Here is a 19,927-nt window from a genome sequence, read left to right as displayed (position 1 = left end):
GCAGGGGGAGCTTGGCGGCAGTCCGTCAGCTCAGCTCCAGAAGAACAATCTCTTTCTCCTCAATGTCGCGGTTCAATCTGGACTTCAGAGAGTCAAGGCCAAAGTTCCTTTCCCACAATTCTTCTCAACCATGGCCAAGATAACCCCCACTACGAGTCTTTACTTGTTATGGAAGTACCAGAGACGTCAGACGTAGTCTTTATCAGGGATCGACCGATTATCGGCCGGGCCTATATTCGGCATTTTGACGCATATCGGCATCAGCCTTTTTTTTTGATCCGACGGCCGATAAGAGATCAATTTAAAACTGGGTTATTTTGGCTCTGATGCAGCCGCGCCTCTCTGTCTGCTGTCACTACGCTGTCTCCAGCATTGTCCCACCCGAAGCACCATCTGATTGGTTACACGCTCTGGTTACACGCAGAGCCACGACGGGTAACAGCCAATCAGCAGTGAAAGCTGTGCATGCACAGTGCTCACACACACGGCGGAGAGGAGAAAAGGTTTTGTCTGGTTTGGTTTCGAGGTAAGTTAAGGCAGCAGACTCTCCCGAAATTGTAATAAACATCCCAGTCCTCTACAACTCACAACTACTAGTAACATTACTGTGTGCCCATTAACGTTGTATAAACATAAGCGGCAGCTCTGCTCGCAGTCCGGCGTCCAGGCATGCCTGTTAATCACTCGAAACAAGGTTGCTGATAATATCAATATTGAAATAGTCTGTGATAGTAGAAGTCTTTGTGTGAGTGAGAGTAAAAACTTAATAAACTCAATTCAGTCCAGTTTTGTTGCAGGGAAGCACGTTAAGCGCTGGTTATACTTCTACAACTGTGTAATGCGCTATCCAACTGCGTAACCACGGAGCCCCTCGAGCCCTTAGGCTTTAAGGTGAAGGTTGATTAGCTTTTAGCGTAACGTTAGCCCAGCGGTCCGCTTTCTCCTTCTCTGGCTCTAGACGCTCAGCAGACTGTAGCGAAACTCTACAACCCACGACTACTAACGTTACTGTGAGGCCCAATACGTTAGCAGCAGCTGTCTGTTCCTATGATAAACACTGATTATTAAAGTGAAGATGCTCACTCATGATCACTTGAAACAAGGTTGCTGAAATATTGATAGGGAAACAGTCAGTGATAAAAGTAAGAAGTGTGTGTGTGTGTGTGTGTGTGTGTGTGTGTGTGTGTGTGTGTGTTTGTGTGTGTGTGTGTGTGTTTGTGTGTGTGTAAGCCGCATGAGAAGCTGCAGAAACTGACATCAAAGCACCGTCTGTCTGAGAGAAAACTGTTGGGCAATAATGGCTGTTTAACTAGGGAACTATTTATTTATTTAAATTTTTAGTTAACTTCATGAGAACACCCTGCACTTTTTGTTTTTGTTTGAACTTAAAGAAAGATAAGTAAAAAATGTATATTTCAGTTCAGTTCAGGAAAATTTAGTGAGCCATTTATTTGTTTAAATTGTGTTATGTTGCAAATCTGATAAGCTGTTGTGTTTATTAAACAACTTCATAAATTAAGTTAAGTGTTGGAGTTTGTATTATTCAAAATTTTGACGCCAATCTTTTCCCTTTTTCTGTAAATGAATATCGGCTCCAAATATCGGTTATCGGCCCCCTTTACTACTAATAATCAGTATCGTATCGGCCCTGAAAAAACCATATTGGTCTATCTTTAGTCTTTATTATTCATAATATTATCCGAGGCGCACATAGCTTTTGGCCGTGATATTATATATAATATCATATAAATACCAATATATTATATTCTATTTTTATCATTATATTATATAGATATAGGGTTATATAGATATATATTCCGCAAACGGCAACCATCACTTGTCCTCCATGCTGTGGTTCAGTCTGACAGCTCATTGGTCAATGGGCAGCAGCTCATTTGCATTAAAGCTACAGACACCAGAAACAGCACATTCTGAAGGGACTGAAACAGAGGGGAATAGCAGTAGGCACGATTTTCTTTTTTCATACCAGCAAACACCTTCAAAAACATGGTTTCGGGAACTCATATACTATGTTTACTTGTTGGGAAAACACCATAATATGTCTCCTTTAAAGAAAATCACAGCAGCGTAACAGGTCAAAGCAATTTTACCTAAAACCCCAAAGTGTTCAGGTAAACCACACAAAACTACGTCTACGTAGTTGTGGACTGCGGTGTCCGAGAGATGCGTAGAACGCAACGGTGTGTGGCACATTTCATATACAACATCGCCCATCATGATGTTCATACAGAATGAGAGTACATAAAAGGTATCACGTTTCTGTGGGTCGCTTGTAACCACGGAGTTAACATCCTTCTTCCTAGAACTCTCAACCTGAATTTTAAAAAGTCATCAAATCCCAGCTGAAACACGTTTTTTTTGTTTGATTGTTTTCCAACTGCTGGTTTTATGTTCATGTCCCTACTACCAACTAGACGAAGATGGCTGAGCGTCGTAACACCAACCAATAACCTCACCATTATATTTAACACAATTTCAAACGCCAATCTCGTAGCATCTCAAGTTATGTGTGTTTGCTACAGCCGTTGTCACACAATGCTTTGGTATTGCGAGATTGGAAACAGCTGTGGGCCTGCTGCCGTACATGGCGTTGTTCTGCTAAGAAAATAAGCCAGGGCCCAGTTCCCCTCCAGCACTTGTAAACGATTATAAATGCTTATATGACTTTAAAAAAAAGTACCCTGTATGATCACTTGTTATACTTACATACAAATGTACACTATAATTAAAGTCCTTAAGTGGTGAAGTTGTAGATTGCAAAAATACACTTAATGCAAATATTAAAATAGTACACTATGCAAAGAAGTATGCTTCTTCCAGGTAGAACTATACTATTTACAGTATAATTTGAATAACCATTTTAAGTTCACTGGATGGTAACTTTTAAACACATACAAGTTAAGTTATTATGAACACAAAATAAGAATATCCTTTCAGTGATTTCTGTCCGAGGTTAAATATAATAATGTGTGTGTGTGTGTTATGTATGTGGTATACCCACATAATGAAGGAACTACTTTTTGTTGTATGCGTTGCCTGTTCTATGTGTGCGCATTGATTAATGTTCCCAGTTCCCCCACTGTTCTCCAGTAAAAACTATGTTGACTACAACTCCTGGTCTAGACATCCTTATTAGGTTATAATTATGAAGTAATACATAACAATTGGCGACGAGAATCGTGTTGTATCCCCGCGGTGCAATGCTCCATAAGACAGGTTGAATGTGTCTTTGATGGCCGTCAGGATCACGTTGTTTACCCACCCGCATGGTGGCTGTGTTAATGGAAACGCTACGGAGTATCCTACGGAAGAAGTGACCGGATAAAAGTTTCACAGTGAGTGAAGAGCAACGAAAAAAGTGAAAATGAATATTGGACGGATGGATTGTTTTGACAGTACTGTAGAAGATTGGTCGGCTTATGTGGAAAGACATGAACAATACTGTGTGGCAAATGACGTGGAGGAGGAGAAGAAGGTTGCGGTGCTTTTGAGTCTGATGGGAGCTAAAACATACAATTTGCTACGTAACCTCACAATACCGGATAAGCCGTCTGAGAAAACGTTCCAACAGAATGTGGATTTGCTAAAATGCCACTTGAATCTGAAGCCATTAGTCATAGCCGAACGTTTCCGATTCCATAAGAGAGATCAGTTAAAGATGGAGTCTATAGCTGAATATATGGCGGAGCTGCGGAGATTGGCTGAACATTGTGACTTCGGGACGGGACTTTTGGATGCACTCAGAGACAGGCTCGTATGCGGATTGGACAATGACAATACACAGAAAAGACTTTTGACGAAGAGAGATCTAACACTGGATATGGCATATGACATCGCCGTTTCAATGGAAACTGTTGCAAAAGACGCAATTCAATTGCAAACGAAAAATATGGGAGAATGCTCTGTGAATAAATTTCACACTAAACCAAAGGACAGAACACAGTCATGTTTTCGGTGTGGGAAAAATTCACATGACCCAACTGATTGCTGGTTCAAAGATAAAGACTGTTGACAGTGCAACAAACCTGGACACATACAGAAAATGTGCAGGTCGAAGCAAAGTGATAACAAATCATACCAAAGGAAAATAGGAAAGAGGGACAGAAATGTACATCAGGTCAGTGAAACTGATTCAAGCGATTCAAATACAGATTTGTCATGTCTGAAAATTCATTCTCTTAAAGAGACAGATCGTAACATCATATGGGTGACACCTGAGGTAGAGGGAGTGAAATTAAAGATGGAGTTGGATACAGGATCTGCCCTCTCAATCATCTCCCACAAAGATTATGTGAGTACATTTCCAAAGGTGAAACTGAAACCAACCTCAGTAATGCTGAAAACATACACAGGGGAGAAAATCTCACCTATGGGAAAATTGAAAGTTAAAGTGAAACATGGGAAGGACAAGCAAAAGTTGGAGTTGTATGTGCTGCAGAGTGAGGGTGTCCCTTTATTTGGACGTGAATGGATGAGAAGCATTCATCTCAACTGGCAGTCAATAAAGGCAATACAGATCTGTGCCCTACGCCATTCGCCCAAAGGTGGAGGCGGAACTACAGCACTTGGAGGATCAAGGTATTCTTTCCAAAGTCGACTGGTGTGAATGGGCAACAACAATTGTGCCCGTGGTCAAGAAGACTGGTGCTGTACGAATCTGGGGTGACTTCAAGGTCACAGTGAATCCTGTCCTGCATGCAGACCAGTATCCCCTCCCACGCATTGATGATATATTTGCGTCCCTGGCAGGTGGAGAGCATTTCTCAAAGATAGACCTTGCTCAGGCATACTTACAGATGGAAATGGAGGAGTCTTCACGAAAGTATCTGACGATAAATACCACAAAAGGCCTTTACCAATACAACAGATTGGTCTTTGGTATATCTAGTGCCCCAGCGATATGGCAACGCACCATGGACCAAGTACTCCAAGGGATATCGGGAACCCAATGCTATCTGGATGACATCATTGTCACGGGAGTTGATGATGAGACACACTTGACAAACCTACAAAGAGTTCTGTTGAGATTGGAGGAGTATGGATTGAGGGCCAACAAGGACAAATGTGAGTTCTTCAAAGTCTCAATTGAGTATTGTGGTCACATCATTGACAGACATGGACTCCACAAATCTGAGGACAAAATCGATGCTGTTCTGAGAGCACCGAAGCCGGAGAATGTGAGCCAGATGCGCTCATTCTTGGGCCTCATCAATTACTACCACAAATTTCTGCCAAACCTCTCCACTGTGTTGCACCCTCTACACGGTTTGCTACAATTGGGCAAGAAATGGAAGTGGTCCAAAGACTGTGAACGAGCGTTTAAGACTGCTAAACAGCTCATCACATCGGAGGAGGTCTTGACACACTTTGACCCCAGTCTCCCCTCTGCGCCTTGCCTGCGATGCTTCCCCGTATGGTATCGGCGCTGTACTCTCACACAGAATGACTGATGGGACGGAGCGGCCCATCGCTTTTGCATCAAGATCTCTAAACGCTGCAGAATGCAACTATGCCCAAATTGACAGAGAAGGCTTGAGTTTAGTATGGGGGGTGAAGAAGTTTAACCAATATCTATACGGAAAGCATTTCACATTGATCACGGACCATCAACCCCTTGTGTCGATATTTAACCCTCGAAAGTGTGTTCCAGCAATGGCAGCGGCACGCTTGCAACGATGGGCTCTGTTTCTAGGTGCTCACACCTACACCATTGAATTTAAAGGAACAAAAGAGCACGGAAACGCGGATGGACTCTCACGCCTCCCACACGAGCCACACCCGGTGGGGAACATGACTGATCCAGCTGACGCGTTCCACTTGACCCAACTGGAATCACTTCCGGTCACAAGAGCTCAGATACAAAAGGAAACCAACAGAGATCCCTCAGTATCCAAGGTATATGAGTTGACGTTGAATGGATGGCCAACTCATGGCTACCCCCTGCTACCTGAGTACTCCACCCGTCGTGACCAGCTATCAGTGTGTCAAGGCTGTGTCATGTGGGGCTCACGTGTCATTGTGCCACCCAAGCTGCGTTCAAGAGTGCTGGAGTCACTGCACGAAGGGCATCTCGGTGTAGTAAAGATGAAAAGCCTTGCTAGAAGCTACGTCTGGTGGCCTGGCATAGACAGCCAAATTGAAAACCTCGCTAAGACCTGCAGTGGGTGCCAGCAGATACAGCGCCAGCCCCAGATAGCACCCCTCCACTCATGGGAGTGGCCCACTACTCCATGGCAACGTATTCACATTGACTATGCAGGACCCTTAATGGATCGGATGTTCCTCATTGTGGTGGATGCCCACTCAAAGTGGCCCGAAGTATTCACAGTGAAACAGGCCACATCTGCTCAAACTGTGGACATGCTGCGAACACTCTTCTCACGCACGGGTTTGCCTCAACAACTGGTGAGTGACAATGCAAGCGTATTCACTGGGGAGGAGATCCAGAAGTTCATCAGGAAGAATGGTGTCAAGCACATTACCTCAGCTCCTCACCATCCTGCAACAAATGGATTAGCGGAGCGCTTTGTACAGTCTTTCAAACAGTCGATGAAAGCAAGTGGGAAGGAGGGAACGTTGTTACCACAAAAAGTGGCAAACTTCCTGCTGGCTTATCGAAACACAGCACACACTACAACGGGACAGACACCAGCGATGCTGTTCATGGGCAGGAACCTGAGATCGCGTTTGGATTTGCTAAAGCCAGACATTCGCAAACATGTCCTGGAAAAACAGTGTACAAGTGGACAAACACGAAAACAACTGAGAACCTTCAGTGTGGGACACCAAGTGCTTGCCAGAGACTATAGAGGTAAAAAACAGAAATGGCAGCTGGGGGAGATTCTGTCACAGACCGGACCACTGACGTACACCGTGCGTGTAGGGCCTGACATGGTCTGGCGCAGGCATGTTGACCAGCTACTGGAGGCAACGGCTTGCAGTACCATGGCTAAGGATTCAATAACACGTGAAGACTCGGAGGAGGTTGCTTCAACAGCACCAGAGGACTTTGATGATGACATTGAATCCACAGGGGCTGCTGAACGCCAACCAAGTTCCACTGGTTCTCCACCCAGGCGTTACCCTGAGAGAAATCACAGAGCACCTCAGAGACTTGATTTGTAGTCATGACTGACTACCACCCCTTTGTTGTTGTTGTAATCAAGTGATGTTTGTTTGAAGATTGATTAAGTGTCTTATTTCTGTTATAGTTATAGTTATCTAACACAGTACTTACCTTCTGATGTTTACAGGTTAGGTCAAAGCTGGAAGGGAGGAATTGTTATGTATGTGGTATACCCACATAATGAAGGAACTACTTTTTGTTGTATGCGTTGCCTGTTCTATGTGTGCGCATTGATTAATGTTCCCAGTTATGTAGATCCAGTAAAAACTATGTTGACTACAACTCCTGGTCTAGGCATCCTTATTAGGTTAGAATTATGAAGTAATACATAACAGTGTGTTATCATACTATAATTACACTACAGATAAACAATCATACCAGCGCTATGTCATAGATGCATATAACTTGGCTGGTTTGCAGCGTGTCGTTATCTACAGCAATTGAACTTCAAGTATTATATATATAGCCCATAGCGAAACTTATATAGTATACTATATAGCCCACTTAAGTATATTTACACACTGATTATAATAAACACCTTATACACTTTCAGTGTACTCCAAATATATTGTTCAATCAAGTTATTAGCAAACTTGGAATGTGCGGGAGGGCTGTAACTATAAATTATTGTACATGTAATGTACTTTAATACTAATTTAAAAACTATTAATATACACAAAAAATCATTATTCAATATTTCTTACGAATCATTAGAAAGACAAATCGAGTATGCATTCATGAAACGTTATCAGTCTCATTTTTGAATAATAAGTTCCTCATTCAAAACCACCGTTAGGGAAATGAAAAATGGGTATTTTTGCATTTGTGTTCCTGTTCGGCTCACAGCTGTTTCACCACTTGTACAGCCTCTTGGGACCAACAGTCAACTTTGCTCTTGACTGGGTATATACAGTATAGATGGGGTCATCGCCCCTGATGCCAAGGTCCAGTTTGCATGTGAGCAAGTGTAGACAGACAGTTCTACCTATTTGCCTAATATGTGGTGATGGATTCTATCACATCCTTCATGTGTATGTGAATCCGCAGCCATAATATCCCATGGGCGGGCATCCCATTGTGAGAGAATACTACAGTAAGGAGTGGCTTTAAGGGATAGCTCAAGAGGAAGCGCTAAGGAGTGGTGGAGTCTACGTTTATGGAAAACGTCCACGGCTAAGAATCATCATCTGATGAAAGTAATTGGAGAGAGAGGGGAGGATAATATGGAATCATTTTGAGTTTTTCTGGACTCACACACACACACAGACACACACACAGACACACACACACACACACACACACACACACGTCTCTGTGTCCCCTTGTTACTGGTGAGGTCAGATATAAGGAGCAGCAGTCTGCAGACATTCCCCTACACTATGTGTGTACGGTGTGAAAAGGCTGAAAGTCCTACATGGCTATGCTATATATACCGCTGGTAGGAATATGCCACACCTAGGCACACACAGACACACCCATACACATACATACAAACACACACACACATGCTGAAACGAGTGACAGAGGTCAGACCTGTGCCACTTCAAACACCTGCCAGGTACTGCTAAACAGAGCTCCTGTCGGGCAAATGTATGACAGGCTGTCCTTATCATTTTTAGATTGAAAAGCCCTGAACTACCTATGTTCTGTTGTACTGGGGTCTCTTTGAGGCTGATACACCCGAGAATTAATTCACAGAACATTCCAAAAACTAGAAGTAGAAGTTCACCCTTTGCATGAATTTAAGTAAACCACTGGAGTGGACCAGTGTTAACTAACTAGCAGACTCATGTTTGCCGTTCGTGTAACGATCATTTTAATGAACAAGGAACTTATGTACTGTAATTCAGCAACTCAGACTAAAAAGTGATAACCACATTGATTTCCTAATTACATTTGCGACGGACCACGATTGATCACGAGACAAGGCATCCCGTTCACTTTGTATTGGACGGAATAAACCCCATCTTGGGCTGTGCTGACAAGTGTTGCGTGATGGTAACCTAGCCTCAATGTCTAGTGTTGCAGGGAGCAATATAATCTAGTAGGATGGAAATTTACCTGTGTCCATGACAGAAGACTGTTACTAACTGTTAGAGGAACACCAAAGCAAAGTACCCAGTATGAACCAAAATAATAAATAAATATAGCGTGAAGAGATGGAAGAAAACATTCAGGAAGTAATTTCTGAAGTCCCATCTGTATCTGGCGTCATCAAACAAATGAAGAAAAAACTTCAAGAGAAAACATTATCATTTCAGCCATAAAAACATTTTGAGCTGCTGATTTCTTTCAGAGCTTGGTTTCAAGTTTTAGTCATATGATATAACGTTTACTAAATGGTCATTAGCATATTACTATGAATATGATATTACTTCAAATTACAAAGAGAAAGGGAACAAAAAGGCTTACGTAAAGGAAAAGGCTGAATGCTTTTGGCTATATTGCTCATTGGGGTTGGTACAATATGTAGCTTCCTTCCTGCCTGCTGCACCAAATGGATCTAATTATGTTCATGGATCTACAGCAATTACTGTTTCTTTCCATCTGTGTCTTTACAGTATGTAAGTGAGCCCAGAGTACAGCTCTCAGCCACAATATGAGAGTGGCAACCACTATATCTAACTGTAGCCTTCTTCAGACTCCATACACCAGTTCAGAAACGTCAATTTCATCTTCCATTTTACAAATTAATTATTTAAATGAGTGTGTCTGAAAAAATAAACATGATAGCTTTAGCAATTCCATACCATGTTAAGGTCCCAAGTATATTATACAAACACGTTTTTAAATTTTTTTTGTATTGTGGTTCTACATCCTGTTGACTCAAGATGTTCCAGAGCGGAAACCCACACCAGAAATGCTCTGACGCAAAACAAATAACAATAATTCCACAGCAGAACAGAAGCAATTTTATCAAAACAGTAGATACACCTTTTATTTATTCCAAGAAAACCTAATTCCCCCAAAGAGAAGGCAATTTTTTCAGAGGAAACCACTTCAAGTGCCTTGCTTTGGGCAACCAAACAAAAGGAAAGAGCGAATGAAAAAGAAGGGAGCGAGTGAGGGAGCGAGAGCGAGAGACTGGTAGGAAGAAACTGCTTTGTACCAAAGAAGAAGGTGGGAATGTATCAACAACGACTGGAATGACTTCCAGTAAGAACAGGAAAAACAGAGCCACTGAGAGTGTAATGGACCCATTAGTGTACTGGACCCATCAGCTTTTCAAAAGCTGGAATATAAATTGCTTATTTTACACAGACTATGTAAGTCTGTGTATAAAGTTATTATACACAGACTTACATTTTAATGATATTTTGAAACTCTTTGTAAGCACTGAAATTTGTTCAATGACATAGTGTCAACCCCCTGTGTTTTGAAAAGACTAATCATCTATTGATCTGGTAAACTACTATCTGTTTGAAATGTGTTAGCCTGAAGCGGTGCTATGAATGAATAGGTGGGTGGTGTGGTGAGTGCAAGGAAAATAATACCTATCTTTGTGGGTTGTGCAAACAAGCATTCTCTCTCTCTCTCTCTCTCTCTCTAAAGAAAAATCTGCTTAGCATGACTGCATGACTACCACAGCATGACTGCGGAAGACAGCATAACAGCATGATTGAGTGTGAAAATGAATCTTAGTCCCTCTCCTTATCACAGACCTGTTTTGAACAGGGTATTTTCCGCTTGAGCCATGTGGTAAAAGTAGCCGAAAAAAACGTTACGCAAATATTGTATCAAACTGCTGGAATACAAACAAGCGATGCGGATCTCAGCAGGCCGCTATGTTAATCCCGATGGTATGAAAACAAACAGATCAGCACATCAGTGTGTTCTGTAGCGAAGTGATCAAACAATATGAAACACAAAATATGAAATAAAATATCAAGAAAATACAGATTCAACAGTATTTTCATTTAGAGCATGTGACCTTTATTTAAAAAGGAAAAAAAACATCAAGTTATATTACTTGGTACGGTAGATTGTAACCTAAGCTGGAATCTACTTACTGTTGGCTTCCGTAAAAGGAAGCTTTCATTCAGTAAACAGAGGCTGGTCATGAAGTACCCTGCAATCTGCGTGTGGAGACGTAATACATAGACTCATTGTTTCCGACACATTGATGAGACTACATCTCGTGAAATTAGCCTATGGCACCTCAATAGTCTATTTTTTGCGGCCAAAGTATCAATATCAAAAAATAATAATAAAAAAAATAGGGAGAAAAAGAAAAAAAGGTCAGAAAACGCATTAAAAATGAATGGGGGCCCCGTGGACCCGGTCCGGGAGGGCCCGCTCTTTCTCTGGGGGGTGCTGGTCGGTGTCTGGGGTAGTACGGGACCCGACTCGGGTCGGGTCACCTCCGGCCTTGTGTGCAACAAACACACTCAAGAAAGTCTGAGTTCCTTTGTTTGGGTTAAACCCAGCAGTCTGTATTAAGGGCAGCTGTGTGTGTATGAGTGTGTGTGTGTGTGTGTGGGGGGGGGGGGGGGGAGTGAGAGAATATTTGGTATGCACAGAATTTAATAGTATCAATAATAATAATAATAATAATAATAATAATAATAATAATAATAATCTAGTAGTATAAAGGCTCAGCACTGTGTTTTAGTCATTTTTTCTTAAATGCTTTCTGAAAACTCCTCAACCCTATTTAGTATGAACCTTTATATTGTGTCATCGACATTCATATCAGTACCAGCAGATCGCAAGTAATTTGTCAGTAATTGATATGTCATATTTTTGTTCTCAAAATTCACCAGTTTGGTGATCTAAATGAGGGGGAGTTTTGTGCAGGTGGTTTCACTACCGGATCCTTCTGTTCTGTGGGGGACTTGAGCCCTGGGTAAGGGATTCGGTACTGGACGAACTAAAGCTGTTTGAAAACATCCCTTATCCAACTGGAGGTACCAGCTTCCTCGATAACCTAGTGGAGACTTTCCCGTCTTGAGAATTGAAAAACTATTATTTGTTTTTCAACATATGGCCATTTGGTCTCAAGGCGCTATAGATGCAAACAAATCAGCATCGGCGTCCACTGGCATCTCAATGTCCACACCAACCAACTCACCACACAATGGATTGCGCAGGGGTGTGTCTTTGCTGCTCCATGTCGCGTTTGCTATGCAGTTTAGTGTTTAGCTACTCAGTTACTGAGTAGTGAGTACCATGGAACATGGTAGTGAGTACATTGGGAAATGTATATCTGTACATTTTGATGCAAAGACACAAGACAGAGTAATCTATGAAGTAAAATCCCAAACGGAAGCAAGTCTCTGCCAAAGTCCATTTCAGATAACCTATAGACTAAAAAGCAACAACGCAATAGGTATTCTTTCTGTTCTGAGTCTGAATCGTCTTCAACCTTGTATTACTTTGGATTTCAGCCACATTATACTAAGGAATTCAATTTCATGGTAATTTTGAGCAGGAAAGGTCATTCAAGATGGTGCCTTTTTTGGCTCACCATCAAATGTGTTTTTCCTGTTTTGACTACATTTAAGAATGGTCATTTGATGATGTCACACGTTGGGAATTAGCCAAACTTTACTCAGTTTGGAGAAATATATATATATATTTCATATAACATATAAGCATCATCGAAACACTGATAGCCACACCCTAGCTTTGGAAAATTATCAAAACCATTTGGGAAAAATATAACAGCGGCCAACCCTAGCTGAAACCTCTCTGATAAACATTCCCTCCTCCCCTCTCCTTTCCTCCCCTGATTCCAGGAATCCACTTCTGCCTTCCTGTGCGTGACTTCTAGGACATAAACACATTTTCTGTTGTTTATCGGATGGGCTGGGAAGCGGGATTCAAGTGTTCTGGGCTTAAGCCTCCCTCATACTTTGTGAAAAGTACAATTTTTGTGCTTTTGTTGTGCAGAAAGTGTGTCTACATGGACAGACCATACAAAAGCTACAATTATTGACAACCAAATCAACCAACCTAAAATCTTTAAATAACCTTAACAAATCACAGAGGGATGTGGCTACAGACAGTCCTAATTTCATAAAAAGTGTATTATTTTCATGCATCTCAGAGTCAGCTAACAAACGCAGCTTTGGAAAGACTGTATTGTAGGATTGTAGGGGTGTGTTCTGAATCCCTGCTTTTGTATTTCCTCAACATCCAAAAAGCTAAATGCACGCAGTAATGTGAGTGGCCTGACTTGGCCACATGAATCGACTGTCAATGGTCATTCGCTTGGCTACTTAACAAGAGGGAAGATAAACTACACACATTACAGGAATGGAAGGGAATTGTACTTTTTGTCATTTGTTGAAATGATCTGGACATGCCGACAGCAGTCAATAAATCCAGAACTTGCACCAAAAAAAGGAAGTGGTATCTGTAGATGTCGCAGGACAGTACTATGCCCATCCAACCATTTCATTCAGCCATAATGAAATGGTTGGATACCTGTCTCTGTACCAACCCACCGGCTACCTGCGGTATCTCTGCCCATGCCCTCATTACAACTGACCAGTCTTCCACAAGGCCATGCAGACCTATTTCTGAAGGTAAAGAACTAGTCATGTGTTTTGGGGGAGTGGCTTTGGAAAAAGGCCAGAAGGGCGGAGTTAGGTTTTTTCATTTGGAGACTAAATCTATCCTCCATCCATCCAAAACACTTTCACATTTTTGTAAGTTACGTCTAACATTGATTTATTAATTCTGCCAGAGGTGCATTCCAGAACACACAAAGGCTGTTTTTCTGTGCTGGCTTCGATCGTGTCCCCCTCGCCTTCACAGAAAACTCCCAAGTCCCAACCGGGAAAACAAAGAAACCTTTCACAGAGTTGTGGCCAAGGGTTTGGTGAATATTTCAGAGCGCAGCTATCACTGAGGCTGACAAGTTTAGGCTCAAAGACAAAAAAGGGATATCTAATGAAACTGGTGTGGGACAGCGTTTGGAAAACCCAGAGGCATCAGCCAACGGGGCTGCCCACTGCCCTGGTGGGTTCTGGCAGCCAGAAGAGAGCGAACCGGCGGGTTAAGAGGTTGACCGGTTAACAGGTTATCAGGTTAACAGGTTAAAAGGGTTAACAGGCCCAGGCCAGAGGAGGCCATACCTCTGCAGCTGTACGGAGATCATAATCACACCCCAAGTCCGCAAAGGAGAAGTGCATACTAGGTTAATGAGTACGTGGGCGTCCTCTGACTTAATTATATACCTCCGCATACGTGCAATATGCACTGATTCTGAGACAGAAGCCCTGAGTTGTTTTTGTCAACTGGTAATAGACCTAATATCTGATACTTGATGATTATTGCTACAATTATTTGAAGACATACTCTCCTATTAAACCCTATTGTAACTTGCCTCTAACAATGGCAGGCCATGCAAAGGCCGGCTGAGTCCCCTCAAAACAGGTAAAATATGAAGCAAATGTTACTAACTGTTAACCAACTAATGCTAAATGATTTTAAGTAACTTCTAGACTGCTTGTCGTGGATAGAGCTAACCTTGCCTAACCTAAGCCTTTGTTAAACTTTGGTGAACACAGACTCCTCGCCGACTTGGCAAGGGGCCATTTAACATGCAAAAGTTTGGTGGCAATCAGAGGTTGATGAGCACTACATTGGACGAAACAAGACCCTTCACTTACTGAAATGGAATATATGAGGGCTGCTACTCCGAGGGGCAGGCAGCAGCAGAGCATGGTGAAGATGGAGTAGCCGAGGTAGTCGTTAGCCGGCTGTGCCAGGGGAGCCCGGTGCACAAAGACAGTGGGCTGGACCACCACAGACCCTGGCTGGGCTGGGTACTGCTGCCCAGGGCTCATGGGGTAGGGCTGTTGTCCGTACGCATTCTGGGGCGGCGGTCCATAGCCCTGAGGGGCAGCTGAGTAGCCCTGAGGGGCAGCTGAGTAGCCCTGAGGGTACTGGGAAGGAGATGGGTGGGTCGTGGATGGGATAGGACAGAGTTAAAAATCCAAGTTGGTGACAACCTCCAACGTAAACTGAATATAATTATTTTTTATATTTATATTTTAAAGCATTTAGAAGGATAGCCCTAAGTATTATAAAAGAAAGGGCTCTTGATGAATTTACGAGAGAAAGCTCAGGAAACCACAGTTATGTTAAGCGATGAAGGCCTAGATCTTGAAATTCAAAGCACTTAAATAACAAATATGTTAAAATTGTTGGTTCTTTGTTTAACATTGTCGGACTGATATAGTGATGGATTTGTGCCACTAAAACATCTAAGTTAACAGAGATAAATCACATGAAATATGTGTTGGCATACCTGGGCTGGATATCCAGGTCCGGGCTGAGGAGGGTAGCCTGCGTTGGCGTACTGGGGGTGGTCTTGGTAGGGTGGAGGGGCCGACATGCCCTGAGCGTTTTTCTCCCCAGGATTCCACCCTGGTTCAGGGGCGCTCGCTGCCTTGTTGGGGTCCATCGGTTTTCAAAGTTTATGGATTGTTCCACGCGAAAACTTGGCTAATGGACTCGACTTGAACGGTATCTAACCAAGGGCTTGATATGATATTGCAACGTCCTCGCTTCCCCTCACCCCTCGAAGTATTTTAAGTGAGGAAATTTACTGGAAATGATGTTGGGGGAAGCGTTTGCAAAGGGCGGGGCGACGGTGAGGGAGGGGCTGATGGCATAGTAGAAAGCGTGGGGGGGGGGGGGGGGGGGGGGGGGGGGGGGGGGGGATTGACTGTTGATCCCAGCGGCCGGTCGAATCCGGCAGGGGGTGGGGGAGGGAAAGGGTGAGGGGGGGAGGGGCGGTGACCGCGATAACAGTTTCCTGACGTCCACCATGGACGTGGCCAAGTGAACCCTTGTTACCGTAATACAGCACACAAACAGCCAAAAGGTCGTGCGCAAACCTGTGTGCGAACCGCTAGGCAAGCGTGAGCGTTTTTTAATCCACATGTGGCCTCTTAAAATAACGGTCACGCTTTTGCTGGGAAAGATGATGACATGTCCTCACCTTCCGTCCATAACGAGAATTACACACATTTATATATTTTATACGAATAATAAGACGAGCATGAGGCATATTCTTCGCAATGCGACGTAGGCTTTATATTGTAGAAGCGCGTAGGCCTACGTGAGTTTCTAAAGTTACTGATAGTTTATCCCCGTTGTTATTGTGATGATGCCCTCCTACCTCACTGCTTGCATAAACTGTTAAGACCGACGTGATTATGTTTCCATTCAGGAAGCAGGAAAGACCACGATTCCTCTATGAAATCCAGGACCAAGACCATGACCAATAATGATATCATCCTACATTGAAATATTGTACAACTTTTCCAGTGTCACCGACTCCTACCAACATTCAAGCAGGATCACAATGCCCTTGAGTCTGGTCCTCTAACCAGGGCCGGCGATTGGCATAATCGCCTAGTGCGACACATGTGTTGGGGGCGCCCTCTAGTGGTGCCCTTAATTAATTAATTACATTTAATTAAATTAACCTCTTAACCCATGCAGACCGGATCACGCATCTGTGCGTGTTTACCTTTAAGACCGGATTGCGCATCAATGCGTGTTTACCATTAACCCATTTGTACCAGCTGCTGCGCGGAGCAACATTGTATCTACTAGATACAGTGTTGTATCTACTAGATACAATGTTGGGCCGCACAGCAGCCGATACAAATGGGTTAAACTCGAGGTCCCCCAGATTTGGGAAGACCGCGATCACTCTCACAGTGAAAGGCATACAACACTACCCTTTTTATGTAGAAATAGTCATATCAAAGTAAACATGAGAAACTCCGCTACAAGCACATAAGTCATTTTTTACACACACCAAACACAAAGCTCAAACACCAAGCATATTAATTAGACAAATTAGACAATTAAAAATAGGCTGGAGCTTAAGAGCTCCATACCTCCTCTCCTCTAACCTCCTCTCCCCTAACCTCCTCTCCCCTAACCTCCAGGTCTCCTCTCCCCTAACCTCCTCTCCCCTAACCTCCTCTCCCCTAACCTCCTCTCCCCTAACCTCCAGGTCCCCTCTCCCCTAACCTCCTCTCCCCTAACCTCCTCTCCTCTAACCTCCTCTCCCCTAACCTCCTCTCCTCTAACCTCCTCTCCCCTAACCTCCAGGTCTCCTCTCCCCTAACCTCCTCTCCCCTAACCTCCAGGTCTCCTCTCCTCTAACCTCCTCTCCTCTAACCTCCTCTCCCCTAACCTCCTCTCCTCTAACCTCCTCTCCGCTAACCTCCTCTCCCCTAACCTCCTCTCCCCTAACCTCTAGGTCTCCTCTCCTCTAACCTCCTCTCCTCTAACCTCCTCTCCCCTAACCTCCTCTCCCCTAACCTCCTCTCCCCTAACCTCCAGGTCTCCTCTCCTCTAACCTCCTCTCCTCTAACCTCCTCTCCTCTAACCTCCTCTCCCCTAACCTCCTCTCCCCTAACCTCCTCTCCTCTAACCTCCTCTCCTCTAACCTCCTCTCCCCTAACCTCCAGGTCCCCTCTCCCCTAACCTCCTCTCCCCTAACCTCCTCTCCCCTAACCTCCTCTCCCCTAACCTCCTGTACCCTAACCTCCTCTCCCCTAACCTCCAGGTCCCCTCTCCCCTAACCTCCTCTCCCCTAACCTCCTCTCCCCTAACCTCCTCTCCCCTAACCTCCTGTCCCCTAACTTCCTCTCCCCTAACCTCCTGTCCCCTAACTTCCTCTCCCCTAACCTCCAGGTCCCCTCTCCTCTGAACATCCAGTCCTTTTAACTTTTCAGAATCAAACGCCTTCATTAAGCCGACTTTCGAGTCAGACCCTTTTATCAGGAAAAGCAGCATTCAGCTAATTACTATGCCTTTACTTTAATGTTTGTTGGATTTATCAGGTGCCTCATGCATAGGAAGGATGCCAAAAGCCACAGCAATTGTACCTACCAATGTTTCTAGCAGTACAGGATGTGATTGCAGGTCTCTAAGTGAGGTGTCAGTGAATATTGGATTGAGCCAAATATGCTAAATAGGTGACGTATTAATTTGGTCTTCAAGACTCAATACACAAAGCTTGTAGGCCTACTATTGAGAGATCAAAGCCAATCAGTATAGACCAATGCAGTGGTGTTTCTACATTAGGGGCAGGTGGGGCAGTGCCCCACCAGACCCACGAGATGGCGCTGTTGAGCAGAAGGCTCAATCCATTCCTACTTCGTGGCAAACTATACATATATTTTTATATGCAAAGTAGCGTACATATTTGTGTGAATAAACTTGACTCACAAGCATTATTGCCTTGTTTTGGAGTAATTTGATTCGTGTGTTCTACTGCCTGTGTGCTTGCTTGAATGAACGTTATGTCTATATTTCCGTTTCCTGTTTCCGGAGGGGCAAAGAACCACGCTGCCCCACCGTTACCATAGAAACACCAATGAGTGCGAACCACACCGGCCAAAGTTAACATTGAGGCTAGGGGCAATTTCAAATTTGCCCCTAGACGTTAACTGCGTAATCTACGTATTCTACGTAATGTAGACTGGGATAATACGAAACCCGCGAGAACTCTACCCCGAGACTAAGAAAAAAAACATACAGTGAGAGTGAGATCAGGAGTTACAGGAGACTTACAGAAGAGTTCGCTATCGGTAGATTTTCCTCAATTTTGAAAGAGTTTTTTAATTAATGAATAACAATGAATAACGTAGATTATTTGCTGAGGGTGCAATTCAGCACATTGCCGCAGGAAGAAAAAATAGAAATAACACGTTTGGGACCACACAGACCAGACGACTTCATTCTGAACCAGCCTGGTGAGAAAACGAACCGAAATTTCAAGATGGAGTGGTTTGAAACAAAGACATGGCTAACTGCGAGCACAACAAAAAGAGCACTGTTTTGCTTTCCATGCCTTCTTTTTGGAAATACCACTAACGCAGACTCAGTTTGGACCACTGATGGCTTTAAAGACCTGAAGCATCTGGCGGAAAGAACGGTAAAGCATGAAAGTAGCAAAGCTCATATCAATTGCGCCATGAAATTGGGACTATTGGGACGGGTCAACATCATGGCACAGCTGAAAAGTGCTTATCAGCGGAGCATTTTAGAGCACAACAAGCAGGCGGAGGAAAACCGATATGTACTGGGGAGACTGATATCGTGCCTAAAGCTGTGTGGGAAGTGTGAACTGGGTCTGCGTGGTCACGATGAGTCAGCCGACTCTGTAAACCCAGGCATTTTTAGGTGCATCACTACGATTCGGAGTCTACGTTCAAGGGGACATCAAGCACCATTCAGAACGAACTCCTGGATTGCATGTTTGAGGTCTACAGGTGTGAGGTGGCCAAGCAATTGCGGGACACCCAGTTTGTAGCTGTCCAGGCGGATGAGACCACTGATGCCTCATGCAAATCGCAAATGGTCATAGGCCTGAGATACATGGTGGACAGCAGCGTCACAGAGCGGTTTCTTGAGTTCATTGAAGTGAAGGACAAAACTGCCATTGGCCTTTCTACTGCTATGAAACATGTCCTCGACCCACTGGGGCTGACTGACAAGCTCATAGCCCAAACCTATGACGGGGCAGTGTAGGCGGCGTGCAAGTACTTATTAAGGAAAGCTACAAAAACGCAATATTTGTACATTGCTACACTGTAAAACAGGACAGCTCCGTTTAGTTAAGTCCACTTACTTCCTCTCTTTAACACAAAGAGCTCTAACAAGTTTTGGATTTTGAACTCATCTGCGTGAGTTTTAAAAAGTAGAACTTACTGTTATTAATTGTGTTGACTATTTGAAAATGTTATCAGATAAGTGTGTGTTGATTGAACTTGGGTTTCAAAGTTATCAGATGGGGGG

At 43.6% G+C, this 19,927-nt stretch overlaps 1 protein-coding gene across 5 annotated transcripts in view; it reads right to left on the bottom strand.

Annotated features, from left to right (window-relative positions):
- Positions 1–15,727, bottom strand: part of LOC307076630 (uncharacterized protein) — a 40,000-nt gene extending 24,273 nt beyond the window's left edge. For 2 of the 5 annotated variants that reach the window (XM_079737697.1, XM_079737699.1), the window contains exons 1-2: positions 15,408–15,727; positions 14,767–15,042 (exon numbers count right to left, since the gene is read on the bottom strand). In XM_079737697.1, the coding sequence (XP_079593823.1) occupies positions 14,767–15,042; positions 15,408–15,563 (432 nt within the window). In that variant the 5' untranslated portion in view covers positions 15,564–15,727. The remainder of the gene's footprint in view (positions 1–14,766; positions 15,043–15,407) is intronic. The other 3 variants (XM_079737696.1, XM_079737698.1, XM_079737695.1) reach the window with 2 other exon arrangements.
- Positions 15,728–19,927: the final 4,200 nt, after the last annotated feature.

Source organism: Pollachius pollachius (genome assembly GCF_949987615.1).
Source record: "Pollachius pollachius genome assembly, chromosome: 1".
Lineage (NCBI taxonomy): Eukaryota > Metazoa > Chordata > Actinopteri > Gadiformes > Gadidae > Pollachius > Pollachius pollachius.
The sequence above is the reverse complement of the archived record's forward strand: the minus strand, read 5'-3'. Positions and strand labels throughout refer to the sequence as shown.